The 27,506-nt window shown below is 35.3% G+C and overlaps 2 protein-coding genes across 2 annotated transcripts; both read left to right on the forward strand.

Annotated features, from left to right (window-relative positions):
* Window positions 1-1,774: 1,774 nt before the first annotated feature.
* LOC110107867 lies at window positions 1,775-26,398 on the forward strand. The gene is made up of 7 exons (XM_028696872.1): window positions 1,775-4,052; window positions 19,685-19,727; window positions 19,855-20,462; window positions 20,589-21,093; window positions 21,246-21,334; window positions 23,004-23,287; window positions 24,353-26,398. Exons 1-7 carry the CDS (start codon window positions 2,019-2,021, stop codon window positions 26,118-26,120), a joined length of 5,331 nt encoding a protein of 1,776 aa, XP_028552705.1. The 5' UTR covers window positions 1,775-2,018; the 3' UTR covers window positions 26,121-26,398.
* LOC110107855 (amino acid transporter AVT1I-like) lies at window positions 19,014-21,287 on the forward strand. The gene is made up of 3 exons (XM_020838283.2): window positions 19,014-19,133; window positions 19,855-20,462; window positions 20,589-21,287. Exons 1-3 carry the CDS (start codon window positions 19,058-19,060, stop codon window positions 21,099-21,101), a joined length of 1,197 nt encoding a protein of 398 aa, XP_020693942.1. The 5' UTR covers window positions 19,014-19,057; the 3' UTR covers window positions 21,102-21,287.
* Window positions 26,399-27,506: the final 1,108 nt, after the last annotated feature.

The following is a 27,506-nucleotide window of genomic DNA, read 5'->3' on the forward strand; positions in this document are numbered from 1 at the left end:
ATCAATAAAGAAGAATATTTCAGCTAAGAGCTTTTAGCTTATCATCCTTGCTAATTCTTCAAACATTCTCAGTTTTTAATTAGAAAGATTTGTTTTGGCTTCTGCATCATGAATTCTGACTCAACAAACTTTTTGCGCTATGCCTTTGAGATTTTTGGCCTTCAATTTGGCTTTTATTTCAATTGGAGTGGTTAATTTCTTCCTTCATACATATATTTATACAACATAGATAAAGTTTCGACATAAGTAGTTCTTATATCAGAGATTATTTCAGAGTTTTGGTTGTCGCCAAATGCACGAGTCACTTGTTTGTAATTTTTTTAGATCTTTTTCGTGGGCTTTTCGACCCTCGATCTTCCCTGATTTAAGGAGAAGAATCATTTTAATTACTTTCTCTTACTTGACATCTATCACATTGATATTTCGTTAAAAAATCATCTTAATTAACGAATCTCGATGTAAATATGAATTGAAAGTTTTCAAAATTAAATTCGGGATCATCCAAACTCCGAAGAGACGAACCCAACAAAGAGCAAACGTATAGTCAAATTGAACATCTTGAAGAGACGAATCCAACGACACCAAAATCGATCAAATTTGAGCTCAAATGGGTCCAAGTTGAGGGCATGAAGTGCATTTGTTAGGTTCAAAACAGAAATTAGATGACCAAATGATATTCGAATATAACATGCTTAGCCAAATCGAGTGGCTCGACGTGACGAATCCAATGAGCTCAAAATCGCTTAATTTTGACATCATTTGAGCACATATATACTTGATAAATGCTTCACGGTGAAGTAGATCAATATGAGTCATTGTTGGAGCACTCCCAACTTGCTATTGATATTCTCTATATTTACTAGCTATGTCACTTTAAAATAATTATAAATAAACCCCTAAAAATTCTCATGAGTGCAAGGAGGGGGAGAGGAAAAAGGGAAGAGTTATGGAGTTTGAATTCCTTGTGCTCCACCCTGGCTTCACCGCCAACGAATCTGTGCCACAAAGCCACCATTGATGAACATCTGGCTGACAATGATCGTTGAACCTCCATATGAAAGCTAATAACGAGCCTTCCTCTGACCACTATTGTTTGCCTACGGTCCTTCCGACCACTGTTACCCGCCAACTAGTCCCACTAACAATTGTCACTCGCTAACTATAGTCCCTCTGAAAACCATCACCCTTTGACTATGGTCCACTCTGGCCACTGTTGCCTGTCGACTACGGTCCACTTCGACCACCGTCATTTGTTGATTACAGTCCTACTAACCAAACAGACATGTTAACACTCGTTTAAAAACAACTATCATGTAACGAGCTACATACAATATATATTGTTACATTGAGTCAACAGCCTCCTCCGAGTTTATGTATTATTTATAATCAACTATTAATACTAGTAGATTCATTCAAACTAGGGCAGTTCCCATAGTTTTTCCCCTTTTTAGAATTTTTCATGTAAAAATCTTGATGTTGTTTATGAATGTTGCACCCTACAATTTTATATGTATGTGTGTTGAATCTTTGTATTAGACTAAGACGTTAAATTTTTTATTCCTCTACCGCCGCAAATATTCCAAAATGCAACACACCTAATGTCTTATAGTTGTCATTTGATGACAATCATAATCAATGCCTATTTAATTAAATTCTAATAAATTGTTTGACATATATTTTCAAAATTTAGAATATAAATAAAATAGAAGGATGTGGAGTTGATAAATTTTTTTTATCCTATTTATTTTTTTCAGAATTATTTAATACAAAATTTAACTTTAAAACTCAGAAATCATTTTAGCTTTGTAAACAATCAGCCCATAAGAGGCAACACAGACTGATGAAGAAGCAATACTTAACGACACACCCCGCGCACCAGCTTGACGTTGCTGCGCGCCGCAATTCCTCTTCCTCGGAGGCGACGACGCAGGCCGTGGCGTTCGTTTTCCTCGAGGACGAGGCCATAGGTGCCATCGTCCCTTCCCCCTTCGAAGACTCATCATGTTACCGCCGGCGGCATGAGAAGCCTGGTACGTTTATCTTCTATTCGAACGTTCTCCGCCGCCTCTGCTGCCACCGCCACCGACACGGCCGCCGCTGGATGCAGACAGCAGAACAAGGCTCTCTCTGACCTTATCAGGCGAGGTCGCCTCCGTGAAGCTCGTCAGGTCTTCGACTCCCTCCCCTACCGCAATGTCTTCATCTGGAATTCCATGATCTCTGGGTACGCTCGACACGGCGAAGTTGCCCGTGCCCGTAAACTGTTTGACGAAATGCCTCGTAGAGACCTCATATCCTGGAACTGCATGATATCTGGCTACGTGAATTCATATGACCGCAGCGAGCTTATGGAGGCTCGTCGCCTGTTTGATCAAATGCCTGTAAGAGATGTCGTCTCTTGGAATACCATAATTAGCGGGTACACGAGGCATGGGAAGATGGTTGAAGCGATGCAGCTTTTTGGTGGAATGCATGAGAGAAATGTTATTTCTTGGAATACGGTGATTACAGGTTTCCTTCGCGCTGGGGACATAAAGAGCGCTGTAGAGTTGTTTGAGATTATGCCCGTTCAGGACGCTGCATCACTGAATGCACTAGTTTCGGGGTTAATTCAAAACAACTTTTTGGAAGAGGCGACAAAAATTCTGCTAAGGAGCACTAAAGTATCTGAAATCGAGGGAGCTGTTGATGCTTTCAATACCTTGATTGTTGGGTATGGTAGAGTTGGGAGGTTAAAGGAAGCCCAGAGTGTGTTCAACTTGATTCCTTGCGAGCAAAATCAAAACTCACCGAGTAGGAGGACCAAAATCTTTCAGAGGAATGTTGTTTCATGGAATTCTATGATCATGTGTTATGTAAAAGCCGGTGACCTTTTGTCTGCAAGAAAACTTTTTGATGAGATGCCTGTGAGAGATTTGGTCTCATGGAACACCATGATCACTGGCTATTCACAGGCTCTCGAAATGGAAGAGGCTGAATTTCTTTTCCGCCAAGTGGATGAACCTGATGTTCGATCATGGAACACTATGATTTTTGGTTTCACCCAGAAGGGCGAATTGGAGAAAGCAAGAAACTTTTTTGACGATTTACCACATAAAGAGATTGTCACTTGGAACACGATGATTGCTGGCTATGAGCAGAATGGAGATTTTGAAGGGGCGATTGGGCTTTTCTCTGAAATGTTGCCTGCTGGTGAGAGGTTTGACAAACATACTATGTCGTCATTGTTAAGTGCCTGTGCGGCACTTGCATCTCTAAGGCAAGGTACTCAAATTCACCAACTCATCATTAAAGCACTTGTACCAGATACCCCAATTAACAATTCTTTGATCACCATGTACTCAAGGTGCGGGTGTGTGATTGAAGCAATGTGTGTGTTTGAAAACATGGAGCAAAGGGATGTAATCTCATGGAATTCTATGATAGGGGGATTTGCACACCATGGATTTGCTATGGAAGCACTTCATCTCTTCAAGGAAATGAAGATTGCAAAAATTCGACCAACGCAAATAACATTTGTATCCGTTCTGCATGCCTGCGGGCATGCAGGATTGGTGGAAGATGGGAAAAGGGAATTTGATTCAATGGTTAAGGAATTTGAGTTATTGCCTAATGTGGAGCATTATTCTGTGCTTGTGGACCTCATCGGGCGGCATGGGAAGCTTGATGAAGCTTTGGAGGTGATTAAAGACATGGTGATTCCTCCTGACCGGGCAGTTTGGGGCGCTCTTCTTGGTGCTTGTAGGATTCATAACAAACCTGGTTTGGCTGATATAGCAGCAGAGGCCCTAGCCGCAATTGAGCCCAACGGATGTGCTTCTTATGTGCTGAGGTACAATATACATGCAGATGAGGGGAGATGGCAGGAAGCATTACAAGTGAGGGAATCAATGGATAGGAAAGGGGTTTTCAAGCACCCAGGATATAGTTGGATTGAATTGCAGAATAAAGTTCATGTTTTCATTGCTGGAGATTGCTCTCATCCTCTATCAGAGGATATATACTCACTAATCGAGACCTGCAACAGGTTCATCAGAGATTCACACATGGATTGATTTGCTAAACAGCTAACTTGTTTTCACCCTTTCTATATTGGCATATTTAGATGTATAAGCCCCGACTATTTCATGCCCAACTGAACTCTGTCAAACTAGCATCACCTTATCTTACTATCAGCAGAATAATTTGGCCCCGTCAGAAACCAAAAATGATCTACTGTTATGAATTCAGCTTCTTCCAAGCATCTATTACTGACCTTCTCTCCGTCAGTTGAACCATGAAGATTACTTCAACGATGTAGATTTAGGCTACATTGACATGGTTTCTGCCTCTGTTGGGATCCAGATCCAGTATAAGTAACACTGTTTTGGCGAAGCTTTGCAATTCTACACATATCTGTAGTAAGTTGTAATTGACAAGCGCAGAGCAATGTTTTTTTTGTAAATGACTAGTCAGTATTCATTGGCATTCTTTTGATAAGTTACAAGATTCAGTAAGAAGTCTCTTGCTGCCAAGCACCACAGTGGAGAGCTTACTGTTTAAAACAAATGCCCACCAAGTCTGTGCATGACTTACTTCCAAATTGGAATGTCACTTCAATAAATGCTGACTTTAATAGCGAGTCTCAAGGGATGCAGCAACAGCTTCTACTGGTTAGGAAGTAGGGAAAATTACTCGATGACATTGTTTTTTTATATTTTTTTTGGGATATTTGGTTTGGGGATTCAAAGAGATCGAGCATAAGGAGGTGAACGAACTTATCTGGAGAACTGAGACCATAGTGGAGAAAAACCTATGAAGGGAGAGGCGTTGATGCACTGGGGAGAAAAAGCAAGAATTTGAATTATGGTTAATGTTTTTTGGAGTGAAGATTTTGGAGATGAGCCTAGCAATTCGGAATCTTGTATTTAAAGGCTCTATTTCTTTGAAATTGATCTAGTTTTGAACGGATTTTACACCTCAATTTAGAGTTTACTGGTTCATTCAAAAACCTTATCATTAGAATCTTCTTTCGTGGGTTGCTGTTATTGTTCTTGTGATTTTGTGTTCGTTGGTATTTAATTGGTTGGCTTGCAAATGGCAGATGATAAGAACATGATACTCTAGAGTTTCTTGAGCATATTGAGAGATTCATAATTTTCTCTTCCCATACATTTTTTTACTAAAGCGGATGGTATGGTCCATGAAAAGGAAATAGTTATCCTCAAAACTCTCAAGTATACTACATTGTGAAGGAGCTTCATGAAGTAGGTTACAGCGTCAGAGCCAGCTCATGCCTTCAAGATGATTGGAGTAGTGGATCTGGCTGTGAATTTTAGCTATTGGCAAATGAATATTTGAGGACAGGAAGGTTTTTTTTTTTTTTTTTGGAGGAGCCGTTGAAGAATGGGATGAAGTTGACCTGCGAACTGTTAGCATAAAGCTTCCTCAGGCAGAAGGTCCAGAATTATTGGTTAACTGTAAGAAAATTCATGATCATTTAATTTTACTGATTTTAGTTTTGCGGATTGTTGTTAATTTGAGAAATTTCCTTGTATTACCTAGATCATCTTAAAGCTGCCCTTGTATCAAGATATGAACAGATTTTTATGTCTGTATGAGAAAAATTGTACAAGAGTGGGAAGAACTGAGTAGTTCGTCAAGGTTTGTGTGCTAAGTTGGTCTTATTAGTCAAGCCGTTTGAAACTGGATGCGTACTGGACAGCTTTATCTTAGAGATTCGGCCATGTTCACTACCAACTTATGCATGTTAATTTGAGGGGTACGAGAGGAAAAAAGCTTGTTTTTATTCATTACAATCTTCCCTATTTTTAGATCTATACAAGATATCTTAATGCGGAAATAATAGACTACAGATTTAATACATAAAAATCTTTCCTAAATTCGTTCCTTCATTATGGCGTGATTCATGAGAGCATCCCACGGATTGATCTTTGTGTCCGTTGGATCCTTTGCACAGGGAACGGTTGGATTTCAACAATGCACAATTAGTCTCGGGTATGCCAATCTATGTGAGTTCGATTATGCTCAGATTTAACAAGATCGAGCAAAAGGACTAAAGATTGTAATGGCATTTGCTTGGCTTCATTTCGGAATGAATTTTTAGGAACATTTAAATTGATGCTTGAAGACTAAGTTCATCAATTGGATTGAAATTGACATGAATATGACCGGTTCATCTATGAAAGAACTTTGGTTAGATTATATAAAATCTTGGACTGGTTTATGAGACTCTATATGTGTCACACCTCGGATTCGAAAGACGGTACATCCCAACAACATGGAATGCGATGAAGGGATAAGAAGACCCGTTTTGTATTCACAAAGAGAATCATACATATACAAGAGATACAACATGATATATATATTCATCAAAGTAACATAGAAAGTAAAATAAGGAGCCAATTCATTAATAGAAGGTCAAATATCCAAAACATCCAAATTACAAGAATTCTGATACAAGCCAACAGAAATGTAAATATAATGAAAAATAAGAAAGAAACTGTCTAACTCACATAAATTATAAACATAAACATAATAAACTACTACCAAATAATAAATACCAAAAACAGTCTACTGCTGGTAACTCTGCACCTGAGGTGGCGGTCCATCAAATGTGCCTGCAGGACTTGCTGAAAAAGACAACATACAAGTTTGATAAATCAATCTCAGCAAGTAACTACTATCTATAAAAAATTGTGATGAGATATGTTATGTTTTCTACAACCTATTCTAATATGAATGAATATATGCCAATTAGCTATTGATGTCAAATCACTTTAAAGTTTACAACTGCACCACACTAGATATTATTATACCTCCAAATGACCTATTAGTCATTTATTACTTTTAATTCATGTTGCTTTTATTTTTATACATTTAAACATAGATATATCTATTTTCGGTTTATCATATACCCATATCGGGAAGATAAACACCAACCCAATTTCACTCTTGGGGCCCGTCAACCCCAGCTAGCCAAAAATCAATAGGGTTATATCTATATACACATAATCACACAGTGCAAGTACTGTTACAAATAATCAGCATATATTATGAAATTCAACATGATAATTACAATTTATATAACAAATATATATATATATATATATTTTTATAAATTATGTTTTATATAACAAATATGATTTACAACATGTGAATCATATGATGCATTAAATAGAACTAATGTATATGAATTTAACCTTTTATAGCATGAACCATTTTAAATGTTAAAAGCTCGTGCATCAACAAATAATAATAATACTATTTCTATCCCATGATGATTTCAATATGAGTCATAAATATGCTTTTTGACAAAACACAATAATAAATATTGGGAATATAACCGACAATATAATATTTTAAAACCTATCACAAGCCACAAGATTATAAAGCCTCTAATAGAGAAGGGTACGTTTATCCCAAAATAAATAATAGTCACTTACAGTGACTGCTACTACCTCCAACCTCGAAAGTTGTTATTCGTCTCCATCAAGCCACAATCCTTCAAGTAGCAAAACCAAAATAACATTTAGTATTGTCATCGAGGCATAATGAAGAATATTCCAATCAACCTTTGCCATGTTATAAACATCAAAAGTAATTATGAAATAATACAATCTAAAAATATGTAAATAAACTATGGTTTGGTCAAATCCGTAAAAAACGTCAAACCTATAATGAGGTCTTTTCTAAAAACAAATTAAAATCCATCATAATAATGAATCAAGGCAACATCAAATTAAATCTAGTAAAAGTACTACAAAAAAGGATATCTACTTCTATATCTTGAGAATAAAATGGAGGAATGAAGGAAGGAGGAGAAAAGAGAAGAGTTTGGATTCAAAATTGAAGGAGAAACTCACTCGAAGCTGTCGTTGCAAGCATTGAGCGAAGAGGGAGGAGAAGAAAGGATTTCGGCGGCTCCAACAAGGGAGAAGAGGAGAACATGATGTCCTAGGCATTTATTTGCCTCCCTGAATGGAGAGAGAGAGAGAGAGAGAGAGAGAGAGAGAGCACGAGTAGGAGAATCAAAAGGAGCGAGAAGAATCACATGAGTAGTGCGATTGGAGAGAGGGAACCGCGGTTGGGAGTCGCTTAGGTCGTTCGAGTTCGAGAGAGACGAAGATTGCGGCTGATTGCGTGCGTGAAAGGAGGCGGGAGGCTTGCTTGCGTTCATGAGAAATTCTGAACCGGTTCAGTCCGGTCCGGGTCGGGATACAACAATTTGTGCTTTATTGTCCTGTGATGTAGGTCAGTTTTTAACCAAGTCAAATATATTTTATTTTCATGTCTTTGTAGTTAATTTAATCATATTTCTGCAGTGGTAGATCTGTTTTATTGTGTTGATTCTTTGTTCTCTTAGGCGATCTCAAAGAGATTTGGGCCATATCACAACTATCTGATCTGTTCATTGTTTTATTATCTACAACTTACTGAAGGAAAACTAAATTGAAGACCTTCTCTTAGGAAGTTCCATCTAAAAATGTATTATTAAAAAACCCTTCAGAAAAATCAGCCATTAAATCTTTCTTTCAACGAGAACAGTGACATGATGCTTTGAGTCAGTGCCAAAGTACAAGAGCTTGTCTATGAAATAGATTAGTAAATGAATCTAAGCTTGTTTCTTCATCAACTGATTATTTAATTGGCAACGCATTGATGAAAAATAATATATGAATCTTTGTCCTATTATCTTAATAGTGCTACTAATAGCTATCTTAAGCAAGCTATTTTTGTTTAGAGCAAAGGTGGGTCACTTAAGTTTTTATAACTGAAGGTCACTATTTGTGTTACACCAAAAATTAGGGTTCATTGGCTGTTTATGAAGAGCTTTAAATCATTTATACCTATGATAGTTAGCGAGTCATCTAGACTTTCTGCTTCCCTGAAGGAGTGTGTTTATTATGAATTACATTTAGTAAAAAAAAAAAAAATAGTCCCACATTTTGGGGTGGGGGAACCATAAGGAAACTAACATAATAATCATAGTTCCGATCGTCTTAAAATTTTTTTTACACATTTAAATTAAGCTTCAAAGCATTATAGATAAATATCTAATATGAGCTATATATGGTTTACTAAAATTAGTGATTTTTAGCTTTTCTTATAATTAGCTCCAAATGGGTGAGAAGAAAAGTAGGAGAGGTTAGTGAGAACCCTCATTTGAAAAAACTTTGGAAGAAGATTCAATCGTTGTGATTTAGGGTTTGGAATTTAGAATTTATTGCCAAAAAAATAAAAGATGAGAGAAAAGAAGTAAATGATCTTACCAAATAGTTGACAAAACACCGATTTTAAATTATTTGTGACTCATTTTATGGTCTTTAAAATTTGGCACATGAATATTGTGGATTGCTCTCTACACTCTAGTTCTTTTAGTCTTAATTTTTGTTAAACTTTTGATTATAAAGTCTAAGTTGTGGAGTTTATTTTTTTCTTGAAAAGAAATTGCACCGTAGATATTTAGGCTTTATTTGTGACGACTTTCTTAATGCTTCTTAAATCAACTTTCTAGTTTAAATATTTTAGTTTTTATACTAAAAAGCTGCTTTATGAAGCACTAAGAAAGCTTTCCCAAATGAAATCTTAGTCATGGACCTGATCAATCGATCAAGAAACTCAGGGGAGTGACTTCGGGCAATTTGGAGGGGCCATGCCCTCAATGCTCATAATAGATTCATCTATGCCTACATTAGAATTGAAACTAGAGCTGAGATTTTAATATACTGATAGTGGCCCCTAATCATTAAAATATTGGATTAAATTTGAGCCTGAGTTCTCCACACTCCTAACATATTCTAACCCCATCTGAGTCAGATTGCAAGTTTTGTGAAATGAAAAGTATGGTAGGACCATTTTTTTTATTCCAACTTTGATTGGGATAGAAATCTTCAGCAGCTCATTTGCTTTATAGGTGATTTATACACTATTAGGTTTTAAAATAGGGGGAAAAGTGCCTCTGCAGTTATATCATAATGCAGCACATATTGCTTCATGATTAGGACTGATGACCACATTAACCATTCACTATTTCAGGGGAAATATAAGAATAATCTGAACTTCTGCTATTTCACATCCGTTGTGATCCATCTTATGAGATTACAACAACAACAATATCAAGCCTTTGTCCTACTATGTGGGGTCGGCTACATGAATCCTTTTTCGCCATTGTGTCATGTTAAAAGTCAAGTTCTCATTTAAATCTAACAAAGAAAGATCATTCATAATATTTTCTAACTAAGTCTTTTTAGGTCTACCACTTCCTTTTTTAATATAAGTCAAATCTAATTCTTCAACTTTCCTAACCGGGTCATCGGAAGGCCTCCGTTTAATGTGACCAAACCATCTAAGGCGACTCTATCTAATCTTATCTTCCACTGGAGCTACTCTAACCTTTTCACGTATATGCTTCCATCTTATGAGCATAATTAGTAAAAATTAGCTATTTGTGCTGTGATCATTATATGATAGACCCTGCATTAGATCGAAGATTTCATATGGGAGCTTTGTTCACTTTCCTGTGCTTGTAAAGTTTAGGCTATGATGCACCGACACTTCTCCTCAAAGAGGCGTGCAGTGTCCGACACCGTATCCGACACGATACTCGTCCGACACTCCTCCGACACTTGTCAGACACACCGAAAACGTGTCCGATTAAAAAATATTAAATACAAATTGGACACGCGTGTCTGACACGCGTATCTTAAATATTTTATGAATTCTTTAAATATAATTTCTTGTATTTGAAAGGATTTAAACTAAATTTCTTATTTTGTATCCACAACACCAAATAAATGTCCGCACTTAATACCCAATCATCGAATATTCTCATTTTCATTTCTTTTTGGCAGTGAAGGTATTTTCATCTCTTCTTTCGGAATGATAATCAACATCGACGCCTGACTATCAGCATCCTAATACTAATCATTTTAAGCACAAATTCTAGTTAAATGACTTATTATTTTCAAATTATTTTTAAAATTATATTTATTTAATTTTTATACACTGTTTTTTAAATATAAAAATTATAATACCATGTCCAACCCGTGTCCGTGTCCTATATTTTCAATAACTGAAGTGTCCCGTGTCCGTGTCGTGTCGTATCCGTGTCGCCGTGTCCATGTCTGTGCATCATAGGGTTTAGGAGATTATGGAATTGTAACTAATCCAAGCTTGACTGGTTGATATAGAGCTTAGAGGTGTTCTTGCTTTAGTATTTATGGGTTAGATGATATGGAATTTATAATGAAATGAGAACCATGAGGAGGGGAATGATACGGCCAGTGATATTACTAAATATTCTTCATCATGATATTGCAGCCATAGTGTTCTGATCTTGGAATATCGGCTGAAGCAAAAGGTCTAATGCCAGGAAGAAGTCATGTGTGTACACTTATATACTAAATTTACAGCCATTAAAATTTGCATTGTTTCAGACTTTTTTTTTTAAAGTTAAATTAGGCATTGATGATTTTAATGTATGAAGGTTGAAAGTTGTTGGTGCCCATAAAACACTTCAGTGCCCTGTGTGTAGGGGTGCAAATGGGCTTGAGTTTGAACTTGATTAATTATTTTAGTTCAAATTTGAAATCGAGCTTTATTCTATGAGTTCGAGTCAGTTTAAGAGTCAACTCATTTAGTATAAAAGAGAAAATATTATTCTTATTCAAGATATTCAAATCAGTTCACGAGCTAGCTCATTTATATAATTGTTTTATCTCTATTCCTCTAATGATTGCTATGAACATTACCTTCAGAATGAGTCTTTCATGCTGGTTCTGACGGCTTTCTTACTGCTTCGTAAAATAATAAGAAAACTGTCAGAAACGAAGCCTTAGTCATGCATTGTTATATTATTCTTCCACACTTCAGAAATTTGAAAACAAGTTCATTAATGAATGATGGAGCTTTCTACTGCTACTTGTGCTTTCAGAATTTGAACTAACAGCTTCATGTGGTTGCCATCTATTCACACCAAGATTAGAATATTATGCTTATTGCTCATTGCCTAAATAGATATATTTCAAGCTTTTTACTCAGTTGCAGTCTACACAAATTCAATTTTGGCTGACTCTGTACAAGCAAGCAGTGCTCATTATCCAAGATTCTTGAGGGGTATTCTTTGTAATTTTTCTACCTTGGCCAATTGGGTTACAGCAACCTGTTAAACCTTAGTGGAATCTTTTGCACACTCCATACAAATTGATTTGTATGGTGGTGGAAGCCATGTGGAAGATGCATTCTCCATCTGCAAACAGGTATCAGAATATTTTTTTTTCCCATTTCTTTTTGCAGGTTTAATCCTGTAGCTATTTTTTGTTTATTGAAATATTTAGCAAAATTTTATATTGGGAATTCAATAAATATCATTTTTTAGCTCTTTATAAAATTAACATCTTTAACACGTGTATTTACGTATGTCGCAATTAGATCATCGAGATTTTGATAGAAATGAAAAATATGAGTTGAGATTTTATTTTAATTTTATAAATTATTTAAAATGTTTTTCATATGGCTTTAAAGTTATACTCTTTTAAAAGAAAGTGAAATCCTCAACTGCAAAAACGATCAAGCAACTACGAGTTTAAATGTTTATGAATATCAAAACACAACAAGAACAATAATAACATCAAGCATTTATCTCACTACGTGAGGTTTTGTGAATATCTCGAACATGAACAATATCAGGCTTTTATCCCGCAACATAGGGTTGACTACATGAATTATTTTTCTTCATCGTGTCTCGTTAAGAGTTAAATTTTCATTTAAATTTAATAAAAAAGTCATTTCTAATACTTTTGAACGAAGTTTTTTTTAGATCAATCTCTATCTTTTTTAGCATAGATTAAATTTAATACATCTACTCTTCTAATATGGTCATCGGAATGTCAGCGTTTTATGTGACCAAATCATCTAAGGCAAATTCTAAAGTGTTTATGAATATCCCCAATGAAATTAAAACACTATTAAACCTAAAAATAGTTGCAAGGATTGATTTAAGTAGGGTTTTATGAAATTATGAATTATATTTTGAATAATGGTGAAATTTGTGTTGTCTATCATTTATTTGGATATATTTAAACATTAATGTGGTTTTAAAACATCATAATTTTCCTCAAACTCCCCCTCAAAAATGTTAATTTTATTTTTTCATTCAAAATGTGTAAATTGTAAAATCAATCACTTTCTAAAATTTATCTTTTATATGCAAGTAGACAAATGATTCCCTTAAAGCAATGAGATTTACAACATCTTGACTCTTTGGAAGAGTGTTGTTTTTTTTTTTAATAAGCCAGTGATTTGAATTTATTTGTTTTTTTTATTTGCACAAAATAATTTTTTATTAATTATGGATTATGCTAATATCAAAACAAATTCAATGAACAGGAAAATCATCTTATTAAGTTTAGATAAAAATATCTTGACTTTTTTTTTTTTTTTTGCAATAATTATTTGAGGCAAATAAGAGGTTGACTAATTATCTCCACATTTTCTTAGCAAAGAAGGAATCAGCTTTTCTACTGTGGTTGTTTTCTTAAACTTTTTAATAAGTTTTAGTTTAGCCAAGTGTTCTTTTTAATTCTTTCTAATTTAAACTAATCTCTTCCTTTTAGTCCCAAAATATCAAATTGGTTGAATTTAGACCATGGACTATAGAAAATTGATAAAAAATGATTTATTTGATTAAATTGGGATCAATTTTATATATTCGAGGGAGTAAATTGAAATTAATTTTATAATGCGCCTACAGTACTAGAGATTTTTTAGATTAAATTTGTATGTTCTTGATATTAAATTGGAACAATGTGATACTTTGATATTAAATTGACCACACAAAAATAATTTGGGGACTTTTATTTTTTTTTTTTAATGTAGACATATATTATGTAAGAAAATTGCAAATCAAATACTGATATCTTAGCTAGTCATATACATATATATTAGGTCAAAACTTTTACCTAACAAATTAATTTTTCCATTAAGCTAATTAAGGATAATGAAAAAAAAAATCTTCTTACACAAAGAATAAAAAAAAGATCTTGCAAAATTGAGATCCGCAAAATTGTGTTACTCGCCCAAGCTTATCAAAGGAATTCGACCCTCATAGAAGGCAATCATGGCTCCTCACAGAACAAGCAACTCGTCACACAGACACATAAGAAGACAACCACCATGATCTCTCGCTCTCCTCCAGAGTGGATATCCTCACTCATACACATCAAGCTCGACTACAGGAAAGTGCCTACTCAAGGGGGCCTCAGTTCGTCTTGCCACGACCATCCAAATTACATTTCTCCATTCCAACAACACAACTTACACGCCTATGTCTTCTAAGGTGATTTGAGGCGATTAACATAGGTCGTTTGCAATAGGGATGTCAAAATGGGTTTTTGGGTCGGCTTCGGGTTCGAACCGAAAATGACCATCATTATTTGATCCGACCCAAACCTAACATGTTGACCCAGGTGCAGAACAAGCAAGCGAGCACGGGCTACGGGGTTGAGCGAGGACTGTGGGTGTGCGAGGTCAAGCACCAGTGAGGCAGGGCGCGTGTGCGGGGTTGGTAGCGCGTGCTCGGACGAGACAAGGAGCTAGTGCGAGACGCAAGGTCGAGCTTAGGCAAGGCATGCCGCAGGTGCGGGACACGGGAGTGATGCGATGCAAGCAGGATTTGGGTCATCCGAGTCAACTTTGAGCTTTTAGGTCCACCTAAACTCGACCTAATTTTAAAAACGAGTCAGAAATCAAAACCCGACCAGACTCATTTTCCAAACAAATTGACCCAAACATATAATTTCTCATTGTTAATCTAGCCTAAACATTGATGAGAAAGAGCTGTTCAAATGAAATGAATTAAACTAGCTTATATTGATAAATAATAATAATAATAATAATAGTAATAATAATAATAAAATACTACTCTGATCAATGCACTGTCTAATATTGGAGCTTAATTTCTATGATGGTGAGCAAAGCTAAAAAATGTTGAGCATATATAATCTTGATGCATGATATGAATGATTTTGAACAATTTTAATTATCTTTGTAATAAAGGATTGGAAGGAGAAAAGAAGTCTTTTTAGGGGAATATTGCTAAGCTGAATGAGGTTATTTGGTTTAGTTCTGTAACAGAACATTAAAAAAATATCGCAAAAATATTAGTGGCAGTCCTATGTACCCTAAACTGAGAAATAATTGGTAGCTGAAAATTAATCTAATGACAAGAGCCTCTATCAATCACCAGAAGAAAAACGCAGTAAGAGGAGAGTAATTTCAATTAAAAAATTATCACTTTTATCATTTTTTTAAGGAAGTTTAGGCCACACGTAAGTTAATTTTTGGCTGGACAAATCCGTCGCAAAATAAGTTTTGCGACGAATATTATCCGACGTAAAAAGTGATATCATAAAATTATTTGTGGCTGAAAAAAATCCAACACGAATATTTCCAACGGATTTGCAATATAATGTAAGCCAAAAAAAACCACAAACTGCTAAAAAAACACTGAAAAATATCTCCCGCCTGATTGGATGCTCATGGCTGACCGGACTGTCCGCGCCATCTCCTGCATGACCAACCCACTCGAGATTCGAACCTACTCCACTCATAAATCATCTCCCTTCTCTATTCGGCCGTAGAGACAAAACACATTATAAAGAATTTTTTTTTTTAAAATTAATATCATAACTTAGCTTGCGGCGCATTTGCGGGGGCAATTTCTATAACAAATTTTGCTGGCAGAAATTTCGCCTCAAATTCGACGCAAAAAAAAAATCATTGAAAATTTCCGTCGCCATTTTCGATAAAAAATAATCCGTTGTAAAGTTCTTCACCAAATGTTAGATTTCCTGTACTGAATTAAGACAAATTCACACACAAATTATATATATATATATAAGACTCGAATTCAAGACCTCTTAATGAGTAGCCAAAATTTTCAATCAACACGCCAAAGAAAATTGCGCATCAATCACTTAAAAACATCAGTTATAATGACCATGTAAAATATGATAAACCTTCCATTTTAATAGTCTCAGTTATCTATAAAGCATGCTTTGTTATTACTTAATCCCAAAAAAAAATGAAGTGGCCATTTAGCATGCATTAGAGATTTGTACAGTATGTAGTACAAGAATGGATAAAAATCACTGTCATTCCACCAAGAAAAGGATAGTGGAGGCCCTTAACCTTGAACTTTTATTTGGTCCGGTGAACGTACGTAGAGCTACGTCCGATTGGCACTAAGATTGCATGCACAAAATGAGAAATACCGAGCAATATCAATAATAAAGAGAAATATCATTAGGGGAAGACAAAATAACGAGTTATACCGAGCAATACCGAGTTATACCAAAAAATACCGAGAAAAACTCGGTATTGCTCGGTATAACTCGGTATTGGTCTTCCAGAGCGGTATTCCTCCATGTTATCAAACAATACCTATCAATACTGATAAAATACCGAGCAAAAATTGAGTAACAAGCCTCTGACCGGACGTAGATCTACGTCCGGTCAGAGGACGTAATAATTGTTCCTTAACCTTAGGGTGACAATCTCAAAACTATAGGTGTTACCTAATTTAAATGATTAATATTTTAATTTTCAATTTAAAATTTTGAGTTCAAATTTGTCTCATATCAAATTTATTTTTGGGCACTCGATCGAAAAAAATATCAACACTTCATGGGCCCCACAAGCATCCTTTTGATTGTTCGGATGATTTTATATACAAATTAGCTAATTCAATTGATTTTGATTATGAAATTGTACAAAAAAATTGCTTTAGAAAGCAGTAAAAAAGTTATCTCAAGTGAAACCTAATTCAAATTGAATTTTAATTTGTTCAATTTGATTCAGTTTTGAATAAATCAAAATATAAATAATTTTAATCATAAACTTAGTTATCATTAGCTTACATAATATATTTAAAGAAGAGAACAAAATAATTTTTATTAAACTTGAAATAAAAAGTCCAAGTTGATCCTTATGTCATTTATTATTTACATAATTTTATTGATTTAATAATTGAATAAATTAATTTATTTTAATTTTTATTTAGATCGAATCTTCTAAAATAAAAAAAAATGATGATAATCAAAAGTAAAAAATAAAATAAAATTACAATCAATAGTCAAACTCATGTTTTAACAACTAAATCAAACCAATTAAAATAAGGCCAATTTGATTCAATTTTATCCTAGTAGCGCACACCCCTTCCCACATGAAGATTCACATCATAATAAACAACAATGAGGACAATTTTTTTAAATAATTACATTAATAAACTTTATTGTTAAAATAAATCTGAAAAATAAATAAATAAATAAAGCTAGCAAAGTTAGACAGACAGCGCGAATAGGTATATATATAAAAAAAAAGCAGCCCTTGCCGACGGCAGCAACTGGCTTTTTTATATTAATAATTTATATATAAACTTTTACCCAAGTGATTCATAAGAAAATAAAAATAACAATAATAGAAAAAAAACTAAGTCGCTGACAACAGCTGTGATTGGCTTATATATATATATATATAATATAATAATTAGTTAATTGAAAATAAATTAAATTTGATGATATAGTAAATTAAGTTAACGCTTAATTTAAACCTGGATTAACTTAAGTTTAGATATAAATTTAAAATAATTTATGAATAATTATTTTTTAGACTAATGTATAGATTATTATTTAATTTAAAATTATATGCATAATTAATTAAAATTAATTAAAAGTTCTAATAAAATGAATGTCAACATTCTACATTGGTTTAACCATTAAGTTTAGTGTAATCTAATATTTTTTTTATAATTGTTATCAGAAAATATTAATGGTAGAGTTCGAGGAGTGTGTGCGCTACAAGATAAGAAATTATTGCGTGAGGAGTTTGAATACGTCGCGACTCCAATAAAAGCGGGCACATATGTTTTGTACAAGAATATACAACTGTACACACTGCACAAATTATAAAATTATGTACATAATGTGTACAAACTTATATACATAAAATACACACTGTGTACACATTGTACATAGAGTGTACAAAATTTGTATAAATTGTGTACAAAACATGTGTCACATTTTTATTAGATTCAGCACGTAACTCTATGTCCGGACTCCGCACGTAATAATATGTCGGCCTATCAGACCTCTACATCATTACACATCAGGCACAGATGTCATACCACGCAGGCCACGACATAGGGTTGTACTTTTGTACTTGTATTTGTCTCATGAATAATCTATGTAATTCAATTCTTAAAATAATGAAAAGCTTAAAACTTCAACATGCTCTTTGTCGATGGCCCTTATGTTATTCCGCAAAGAAAATTTATATTCAACATTAATTCAAATGCACATCTCATAATCTCAAAATTAAGATATTTAATTTGTTTAATAACTTAATTTTACTCCCAGAAAAAATGACCTTTACTGAACTGTCTCACAATAATTATAGGAAATTAATTAGATTACACTAAGTTAATGTTATCAAATATAGTAAGTAATATTAAATTTTAATTATATTTTTAAATTAACTTTAGTTAATTATGCATAAATTAATCAAATAATCTATATTTTAATCTAACAAATTTAATTATTCATAAATTATTTTAATTAAATTTATATCTAACTTAAGTTAATACAAGACCTCAATTAAGAGTTAACTTAATTTAAATATATTATCAGAAATTTAATTTCATATTAACATAATTATATATCTATTATTTTAATAAATATAATTATTCATATTCTTACAAACTTTATATATATAAGATTCAAAAGCCAGTCTCAATTTGTTGTTCAAATGTTTTATTTTTTATTTTTACAGATTTATTTTTAAAATTTGTCCGCACAATGGAAACTTTACATTTCAATTATTTTTATTCTTATATTTATTTTTTGACATAAATGGCAATCTACTCACCCTCACTAACAGTCCCTGCCTGTAAATCACTTCCATTATATCATGGCGCCTTCCTATTGCGCATTATATAAGCAACCGCTTCTCAAGCTCTGAACCGTAACCTTGCACAATCCAACGGCTAAATCAAGTAATAATGGATCCCCATATGCCCTCCAAAGCTGGTAGTAGCTTCTTTAGAACTTGCTTCAATGGAGTAAATGCTCTCTCAGGTTTTAGCCTCTTCTCTTATGTGTATAAATCATCATATATATATATTTGTAAGTTCTTCTTGCATGTATTTGAATGAATATACTCTGATCAGTACCAAAAGCTTATAATTTGCATGCTATAAAAATTCCATTTTTCACTCTAAAATACATTGAAATTCAAAAATAATGTGATTCATCTCCAATCGAACTCCATTTTGCGGGCTTTTGCGAAGGGTAACCGTCTTTCTCCTCTTGGCGAGTTTCTTCGGCAAATCCAGTTGAGACAGAAAAATCGCGTTGGTGAACAGTGCAACGCGTCGTATTGTTCACCCGCAAGCAAATAACGGAACATCTGAACGACGCCATACGCATGTTTTGCATTCGATTGGAGATGCTCTAAGGCATAAGGTGCATGCAATTACAATTCAAAAGATCTATGGAATTGTTCCATGGAAACTTGAGAGAGATATGGCGAGTTTTGAATGGAAAGCTGTTTATTTGTGCCTTATCCTAAACAACTTCAGCGTAATATCGAAGTTCTGTAGCTGAAAGAATCCTTTTTTTTTTTTCAGAAGATGGGAAAAGCTATATTTGTTAAAAATAGTAGTTTTCATGGTAATAAAAGAAATGTTTTTTCACTTCTAGTCAATGATACCATCTATAGGCTACCTCATAAAAAAATGACCTGATTCAAACTTTCAGTTTAAAACCTAATACCAAAACAAAAATGTCTTCTTCTCAGGATTTGGAATCCTGTCAATTCCATATGCTCTAGCAGAGGGAGGATGGTTAAGCTTAATGCTTCTTTTTGTCTTGGCTGCTATCTGTTTCTACACTGGACTACTCCTTCAAAGATGTATGGATTCAAATTCTCTTGTCAGAACTTACCCAGACGTTGGAGAGCTAGCATTTGGGTTGAAAGGAAGAATGTTGATAGCTTTCTTCATGTACCTTGAGCTCTATTTCGTCGCGATTGAATTCCTTATACTGGAAGGAGACAACTTGGGGAAACTATTTCCACAGGCAAAATTTCACATTGCAGGTCTAAAACTAGGAGGAAAATCAGGCTTTGTTATTTTCTCAGCACTTGTGATATTGCCCACAACATGGCTGAGAAATTTGGGAGTTCTTGCCTATGTGTCGGTTGGCGGAGTCTTGGCTTCTCTTATTTTGGTTCTCTCTGTTATGTGGGTTGGAGCAGTTGATGGTGTTGGGTTTCATGAAAGAGGAGTTGCTATCAATTGGAGTGGAATCCCTACAACATTGAGCTTATTTGCTTTCTGTTACAGTGGACATTCAGTCTTTCCTACCATATATTCATCAATGGCAGATAAAACAAAATTCTCTCGTGTAAGTAAAATATATGTATCAACCTTGTTTTTAAAATCTGAGAAGAGAAAAACCATACTGAAGTTCATTAATCTCATATAAATAATTCATTTTGCTTGATTAACTTCTCAATCTTTCTTATTGCAGTTTTTATTTGTCAGTTTTGTTATCTGCACCATTATCTATGGAGTAATGGCAGTCATTGGGTACCTAATGTTTGGTGAAGCTACAAACCCCCAGGTGACTTTAAATCTTCCAGTGGAAAAAATGAGCTCCAAACTTGCAATCTACACTACTTTGATCAACCCATTAGCAAAGTATGCGCTGATAATTACTCCAATTGTGAACGCCCTTGAAGAGTGGCTCCAGGTCACAAAGAACAGATTCATTGGCATTCTGATCCGGACTCTCCTCCTGATTAGCACTGTAATTATAGCATTAACTCTGCCATTTTTTGGATATATCGTAGCTCTTACTGGTTCTTTTCTCTGTAGCAGTGCTACAATGGTGCTGCCATCTTTGTGCTACCTTAAGATATTCAAGAGCTCGAGACGTTGGAATGTAGAATTAGTGATGATTTTGGCTATTTTGGTGGTGGGAGTTCTTATTGCAGTGATTGGAACTTATGTTTCCATGAAGCAAATCATAAGAAGTTTATGAAAATCAGTCAGATTATATATCTGAGTGGATTTTCATATTTATACTGAAACTTGTTAGTTGTATGCAAACTAGAGATATAGATATGAGAATAATATTATTGGCTTGACGAGGACTGAGAATATCTTGCATTTGTTGAAATCTCAGTCTTTACTGGCTCTGATTTGTGGTTTGCTTGTTGGTTCTCACCCGGAAAGACTCATAGAATGCTGAAGAACAGTGTCCTGTTCACCACTGTGGGTTGGTTCAGTTTGAAAATAATCCAATGTAAACTAAAAAACCGATTTCAAATGAATTCAATCTATTGATTTGTGATTTATAGCTTGAGAACTAAAAATAAACCAAAATCAAACAAAGTGGTTCAGTTTGATTCAGTTTTGTGTCTGCTAGCTTGTTTAGTTCTGATTTCTGTTGTTTATGGTCGATTTTCTTTGAATTGATTTTTAGCTATGATTGGTTTAGAAACAAAATTTTTGGAGTGGCAATTTTAGTCTTTTTGAAATATTACTTGTAATAGTTTATAATAGATGATAGAAACATTAACTCAAAGCTTTTAGATCTGATTTCTCAGCAAAAAGAGCATATATGTAGGCAAGTTTTGAGGGTGTCAATAAGTGGATCAACAAGAGGCCTAAACTTGCTTAAAATAGATATTTCGATGTAGTATTCTAATTTCTGGTGGATGACTATAACATCTATAAAATCTAACTAGAGGCCATCATTTTGAAGAGGCTTGGAAGAGACCCTACAATTAATTCTTAAGAAGAGAATCTAGAGCTATGTCTAGTAGTACCCAAAGCTTGTTGTCACCAAGACCAACAATTATTGTTGCCGCTCGCTATTATTAATAAAGCCATCACGCATTAAAGTCAAAAAAAGTGATGGCTATCATCGACACTAACACCGATTCTCTTCTTCACTAATAACATTGACATCCATAATCGTTCAACATCACCAACAAGGTTAACATCATTACTAAGTTTGATGTCCTCCATCACCATTAAGGTTGATACCCATTATCACTACGAAGGCTGGGTGTTGCTCTTTTTTGATTAAAATGTTGATGCCCATGATCACTAATAAGGTCAATACACATCCATATTGACATAGTTGGCGCTTGGTATCGTAAAGAAAGCTATTGCTCACCATTGACACCAATGTTGATTCCCCCCATGGCCAATAAAGCCAACACATGTCATCAACACTAACAACAACAACTTACATCACTAGCAAAGCTAACGCTTATGGTTAACATCATCACCATGCCCGCCATCACCAACAAAATTGACACCCACCATTAATATCAAGATCACACCACACTCTTGAGTTTATATATAGTCACAACCAGTAATGAGACGTGTCATCACCATTGAGTTTATATATATTATATTGTATAAATAAATTTCCAATTATTAGAAATGATATCATTTATAATGATGAAAAATACTAGCCTAATAATTTTACATGAGTCATGCTTCATAATTGTTTTCTTTTCCATGTTTTTATGTAAAAATTTTGTTACATTGTGCAACCCTTTTTTATGGGTATGTGTATTAGATATTAGTCTTGTTGCGTGCTAGAATATAAATGGTGATAAAGTTATAATCCTACGTCTTAACATTGTACGGATATCCAGCTCACACACAAAGAACACAAGATTTTGTACGTGGAAAACCCTGGAAAGGGAAAAAACCACGAGGCCTGGCTTAGTTAAAAATGATTTCACTAGAATTCAAGTAGATTATAGTGGGCTGACTCATCCTTAAGGGCGATCAGATTAAAAATGCCAACCGTATGGTTGAAATATAGTGACAAACGGGGATGAAAATCCGGCGTCACTTGGTGGTCTGTCAGAAGTCCGGAGTTAGTTGAAAATTCAGGTGTTAGATGCTAGTCCAATGGTAGTTTGGCAGAACTTCAGCGTCGGGCGGTGATCTGACAGAATTCTTGTGTCGGCAGTGGTCTGATAGAACTCTGGTGTCGGGTAGTGGTCTGGCAGAACTCCGTGCATCGGGTGGTGGTCTGGCAGAACATCGGGCGTCAGGTAGTGCTTTGGCAGAGTTCTGGGCGTCAGGTGATGATCCGGTAGAACTCCGGGCATTAGGAGATGGTTTGGCGGAACTCCAGTTGTCGGGTGGTGATCTGGTGGAACTCCGGGCGTTATGTGGTGGTTATGTGGAGCTCAAGGCGTGAAGTAGTGGTCCTGCGGAACTCCGGGCATCAGATGGTGGTCAGGTGGAGCTTAAGGCATTATGTAGTGGTCTAGCAGAACTCAGAGCGTCAGGTGGTGGTTCGGTGGAGCTCAGAGCGTCAGGTTGAGGTTCTGCGGAACTCAGGGGGCGTTAGGTGGTGGTCCGGTGGAGCTCAAAGCGTCAGGTGGTGGTCCGATGGAACTCAGGGCATCAGGTAGTGGTCCTACGGAACTCAGGGTGTCAGGTGGTGGTTTGGTGGAACTCAGGGTGTCATGTGGTGGTCTGGTTTAGATTTTGGTCTGACAGTGGTCGAGGAGGCAAGGAGGCAAGTGTGATATCTGATCTCTCTCTTTTCTCCTTAGTCTTAGGGGTCACTTTTCAAGAGGAATGATGGGTCTATTTATAGATTTTCTAGAGTGACATGGCCTGTAAATAAGGAAAAAGATCAAGGGTAAATGGGGAGTGATTTGGATAGATGGACGATATTGAATCCTTTGATCGTGGACCGTTCGCTAGACATTTGAAGGTCTTAATGATGTTGGAATTCCATGATCTTGACCTCGTTGATTCATCTCATCTAGACACTCGATTCTACTATAAGCATGTCATGTTTGGAAACAATTTGTTAATCCAAATTGTTGTTTGAACCCTTGATTTGGACCCATTTGGGCTCGGATTGAGTCAAATTTGGTGTTTTTAGGTTCGTATTTTTAAAACGTTCAGTTCGACTGTAAGTTCGTTGAAATCCGAGTTCGGATGATCCCAATTTTAATTTTGGAAGTTTTTAACTTGATTTTTTCTAGAGATTCTTGCCCCGTCAAGATTTTTTTTTTTAGGATGTATCAAGTTTAATTTTAGAACGTCAGACTCTCATTCTATCACTAGGAATCTTCCTAACCTAAATATTTAAAAATAAATTAAATCAAGAAAATATTTATATAAATATCCGAAATAAATGAGGGCTCATTTATTTATTGTTTGCTTGTTTAATACCGAGTGTGAACAGCCAAGTCCTAAACCAAACCACCAGGCAATCGGGCAATCGGGCAATCGGGCAGCATGATATTTGAACGTCCCAACGGTCGGGAACCGCTTTTTCCCTTCTTCCATGAAAAACAAACCCGCCTTAAGCCTTGAGCTCCTTCCTTTGTCCATGGCTTCCTCCCTTGTTCACCTAGCTTACCAAGCCCCGGCAAGAAACATTATTTCCCTCATCAGCGCCCATTCATCTAATAAGTCTCATCTCATCCAAATCCACGCCCAACTCCTCCGCACCTACCTTATCCTCGATATCATTGCCTGCAACACCATTCTGAAAGCCTACATGCAAACTATCTCGCCTTCCAACACACTAACCTTCTACAAGCACATGCGGAGCCTTGGTGTTCGTGGTAACTCATTCTCTTCCTCCTTTGTTCTCAAATCATGTGTCAAACTCTCCTCTTTATTTAGTGGACAGCAGGTTCACGGAAGAGTTGTCCAGGATGGCCACCAATCTGATTCCGTTCTTCTGACGTCCTTGATGACCCTTTACTCTCTGTGCAGGGACCTGGACAGTGTCCGTAAGGTGTTTGATGAATTGCCAACTAGAGACACTGTAACGTGGAATGTGCTAATTTCTAGCTTTACTTGCAGTAACCGAACGAAGGATGCATTGCTTCTCTTTGACGCAATGCAGAGCCCAGAATATGGGTTGGAGCCCGACGAGATTACTTGCTTGCTCCTGCTTCAGGCATGTGCCCACTTGGGCTCGCTTAAATTTGGTGAGCGCGTGCATAAATATGTTGAGGAACATGGATATGGAAACCTTCTCAAGATTAGGAATTCTCTAATTGTAATGTACTCAAGGAACGGGTCTATGGAGAAGGCTTATAGAGTGTTCTGTGATACATCTGAGAAGAATGTTGTTACTTGGAGTTCAATAATTTCAGGGCTGGCAATGAATGGCTATGGAAGGGAAGCTATCAATGCTTTCGAAGAGATGCAGAGGGAGGGTGTGGCTCCTGATGAACAAACATTTACTGGGATTCTCTCAGCTTGCAGTCACAGTGGGTTAGTTGATGAAGGGATTAGTCTATTTGACTTTATGAGATTTGAGTATGGACTTACTCCTAATGTTTGTCATTACGGATGTATGGTCGATCTTTTAGGCCGTGCTGGCTTGCTTGATCGTGCCTACAATTTTATAGTAAATGAAATGATAGTTCTGCCAGATGCTACAATTTGGAGGACTTTGCTTGGGGCTTGCAGAATCCATAAATATGTTGGGCTCGGTGAACGTGTTATTGAGCACCTGATTGAATTGAAAGCTCAGCAAGCTGGGGACTATGTCTTATTACTCAATATCTATGCTTCTGCAGGCCATTGGAATAAGGTGGCCGATGTAAGGAAGTTGATGAAAGAGAGAGAAATTCAAACAAATCCTGGTTGCACTACGATGGAACTCAATGGAGAAATTCATGAGTTTGTTGCGGATGATGGCTCTCATCCAAGGAAGGAAGAAATCTATGCAATGCTTGAAGAGATTGGAACGCAGATTAAAATTGCTGGTTATGTTGCCAACATGGCGTCAGAGCTGCATGATTTGGATAGGGAGGAGAAGAAGGGTGCACTCTCCTATCACAGTGAAAAGATAGCTCTTGCTTTTGGGATTCTTGCAACTGCTCCAGGTAGAACTCTTAGAATTGCAAAGAACCTTCGGATATGTGTAGACTGCCATGATTTCACGAAGGTTTTATCTAGTGTTTATAACAGGGAAGTGATTGTCAGGGATCGTAATAGATTCCACCATTTCAGATATGGACGCTGTTCTTGCAATGATTACTGGTAGGATATCATATTTATTGGGCTTTCAAACTCAACGGACAGCCTGAAGTGGAACTGTTTAGTGAAAGTGATAATGGAATTTAGGTATTTGCGTCTTATAAATGCTGATCAAGGAATCTCCCTCAGAATCTCTGGAAAGATTAGTAAGAACTTTTGCAATTCTATTTTCTTGGTTACTGCAAGGTATTGATTGATCTTTAAACAAATTTCTTAAACATCCTAAAGGGCTGTTTGGTATTGGATTGGATTTAACTTTAGTGGATTTAGTAAATCCCGTAAATCCCGAGATTTAGTAAATTTTGAAGGTATTAAATCCTGAAATCTGTTTGATATAATAAATGTTAAATTTTGATAAATCCTTAGAAACTATTTGGCAACTTAATTCACGATTTAAAGGGGTTGGTTCATTTAGAAATTAAAATTAATGTGTTTTGGATTTAATTTGTACGACTGTTTGATAATTAGATGATTTGTAATATAATAAATGAATTGATAATTAAAGCATTAATAATTAATTTGATAATTAGTTTTAATTAAGCTACTTCTAATTATATTGCTAATTATCTAATTTAATGATAATTATACAATTAATATCTAATTATCTAATTATATTATTAATGATCTAATTATAGTCTTAACTTCTAATTATATTAAACTAATTTATTGATAATTATACAACTAATAATTAGTAACTAATAAATTATAAATATTGATTAAACTAATATAATGATAAGTAGACTATTAATTATTTAAATAAACTTAATTAGATTACTTATTTATACGAAGTATTATTAGATTAATTTATAATCTAGGGTTTGGCTTCGTCATCTATGGGGTTTGGCTTCGTCATCTATGGTATTAAAATCTCGTTTAGTATTATTAGACGAAGCCAAACTCGGTGACCACCAATCATGATCGGATGCTTACAATTATGTCGGGCTGATATACTTGAAATTCTCTATGCCTTGCTAAAATGTTTCTTGCTTGATGCATGTAAGCGCCACTTGCATGGTTGAAAATAATAAATTAAAAATCACACAACAAACAACACGAAGAACACGACGATTTATGTGACTATTAGATAACTCAGATAAATAATTAAATTAGATTACATTTACTGTATACGTGTCATTATCTTATTTGTTATCTTGTATTACTGAGGTTATATATACCGGGTCCTGTACAATGAATAAGACAAGCTTTTACTTTCTTGTTTCCATCTGTTCTTCTTATCTCCTGCTTGCTGTTTCTACGGTTCTACATGGTATCAGTATCCTAGGTCGCCGATCCACCTCGATGACGGACTCTACCTCCTCCCATCTTCATGATAGCGCGATGGATGATCACCAAGAACAGTATACGATTTCTGCCACTCTCAAATTTGTGGTTT

The sequence above is a fragment of the Dendrobium catenatum genome, unplaced genomic scaffold (assembly GCF_001605985.2).
Source record: "Dendrobium catenatum unplaced genomic scaffold, ASM160598v2 fragScaff_scaffold_847, whole genome shotgun sequence".
NCBI lineage: Eukaryota > Viridiplantae > Streptophyta > Magnoliopsida > Asparagales > Orchidaceae > Dendrobium > Dendrobium catenatum.

What these genes read in the sequence shown, in the direction of transcription:
- LOC110107867 (XM_028696872.1), top strand. Translation starts at nt 2,019, where the DNA reads ATGAGAAGCCTGGTACGTTTATCTTCTATTCGAACGTTCTCCGCCGCC. An exon ending in ATAAAACAAAATTCTCTCGT is followed by an intron (nt 20,463 to 20,588) that starts GTAAGTAAAATA and finishes TTCTTATTGCAG; the next exon opens with TTTTTATTTGTCAGTTTTGT. An exon ending in CATGAAGCAAATCATAAGAA is followed by an intron (nt 21,094 to 21,245) that starts GTTTATGAAAAT and finishes TTGAAATCTCAG; the next exon opens with TCTTTACTGGCTCTGATTTG.
- LOC110107855 (XM_020838283.2), top strand. Translation starts at nt 19,058, where the DNA reads ATGGATCCCCATATGCCCTCCAAAGCTGGTAGTAGCTTCTTTAGAACT. An exon ending in TGGAGTAAATGCTCTCTCAG is followed by an intron (nt 19,134 to 19,854) that starts GTTTTAGCCTCT and finishes TCTTCTTCTCAG; the next exon opens with GATTTGGAATCCTGTCAATT. An exon ending in ATAAAACAAAATTCTCTCGT is followed by an intron (nt 20,463 to 20,588) that starts GTAAGTAAAATA and finishes TTCTTATTGCAG; the next exon opens with TTTTTATTTGTCAGTTTTGT.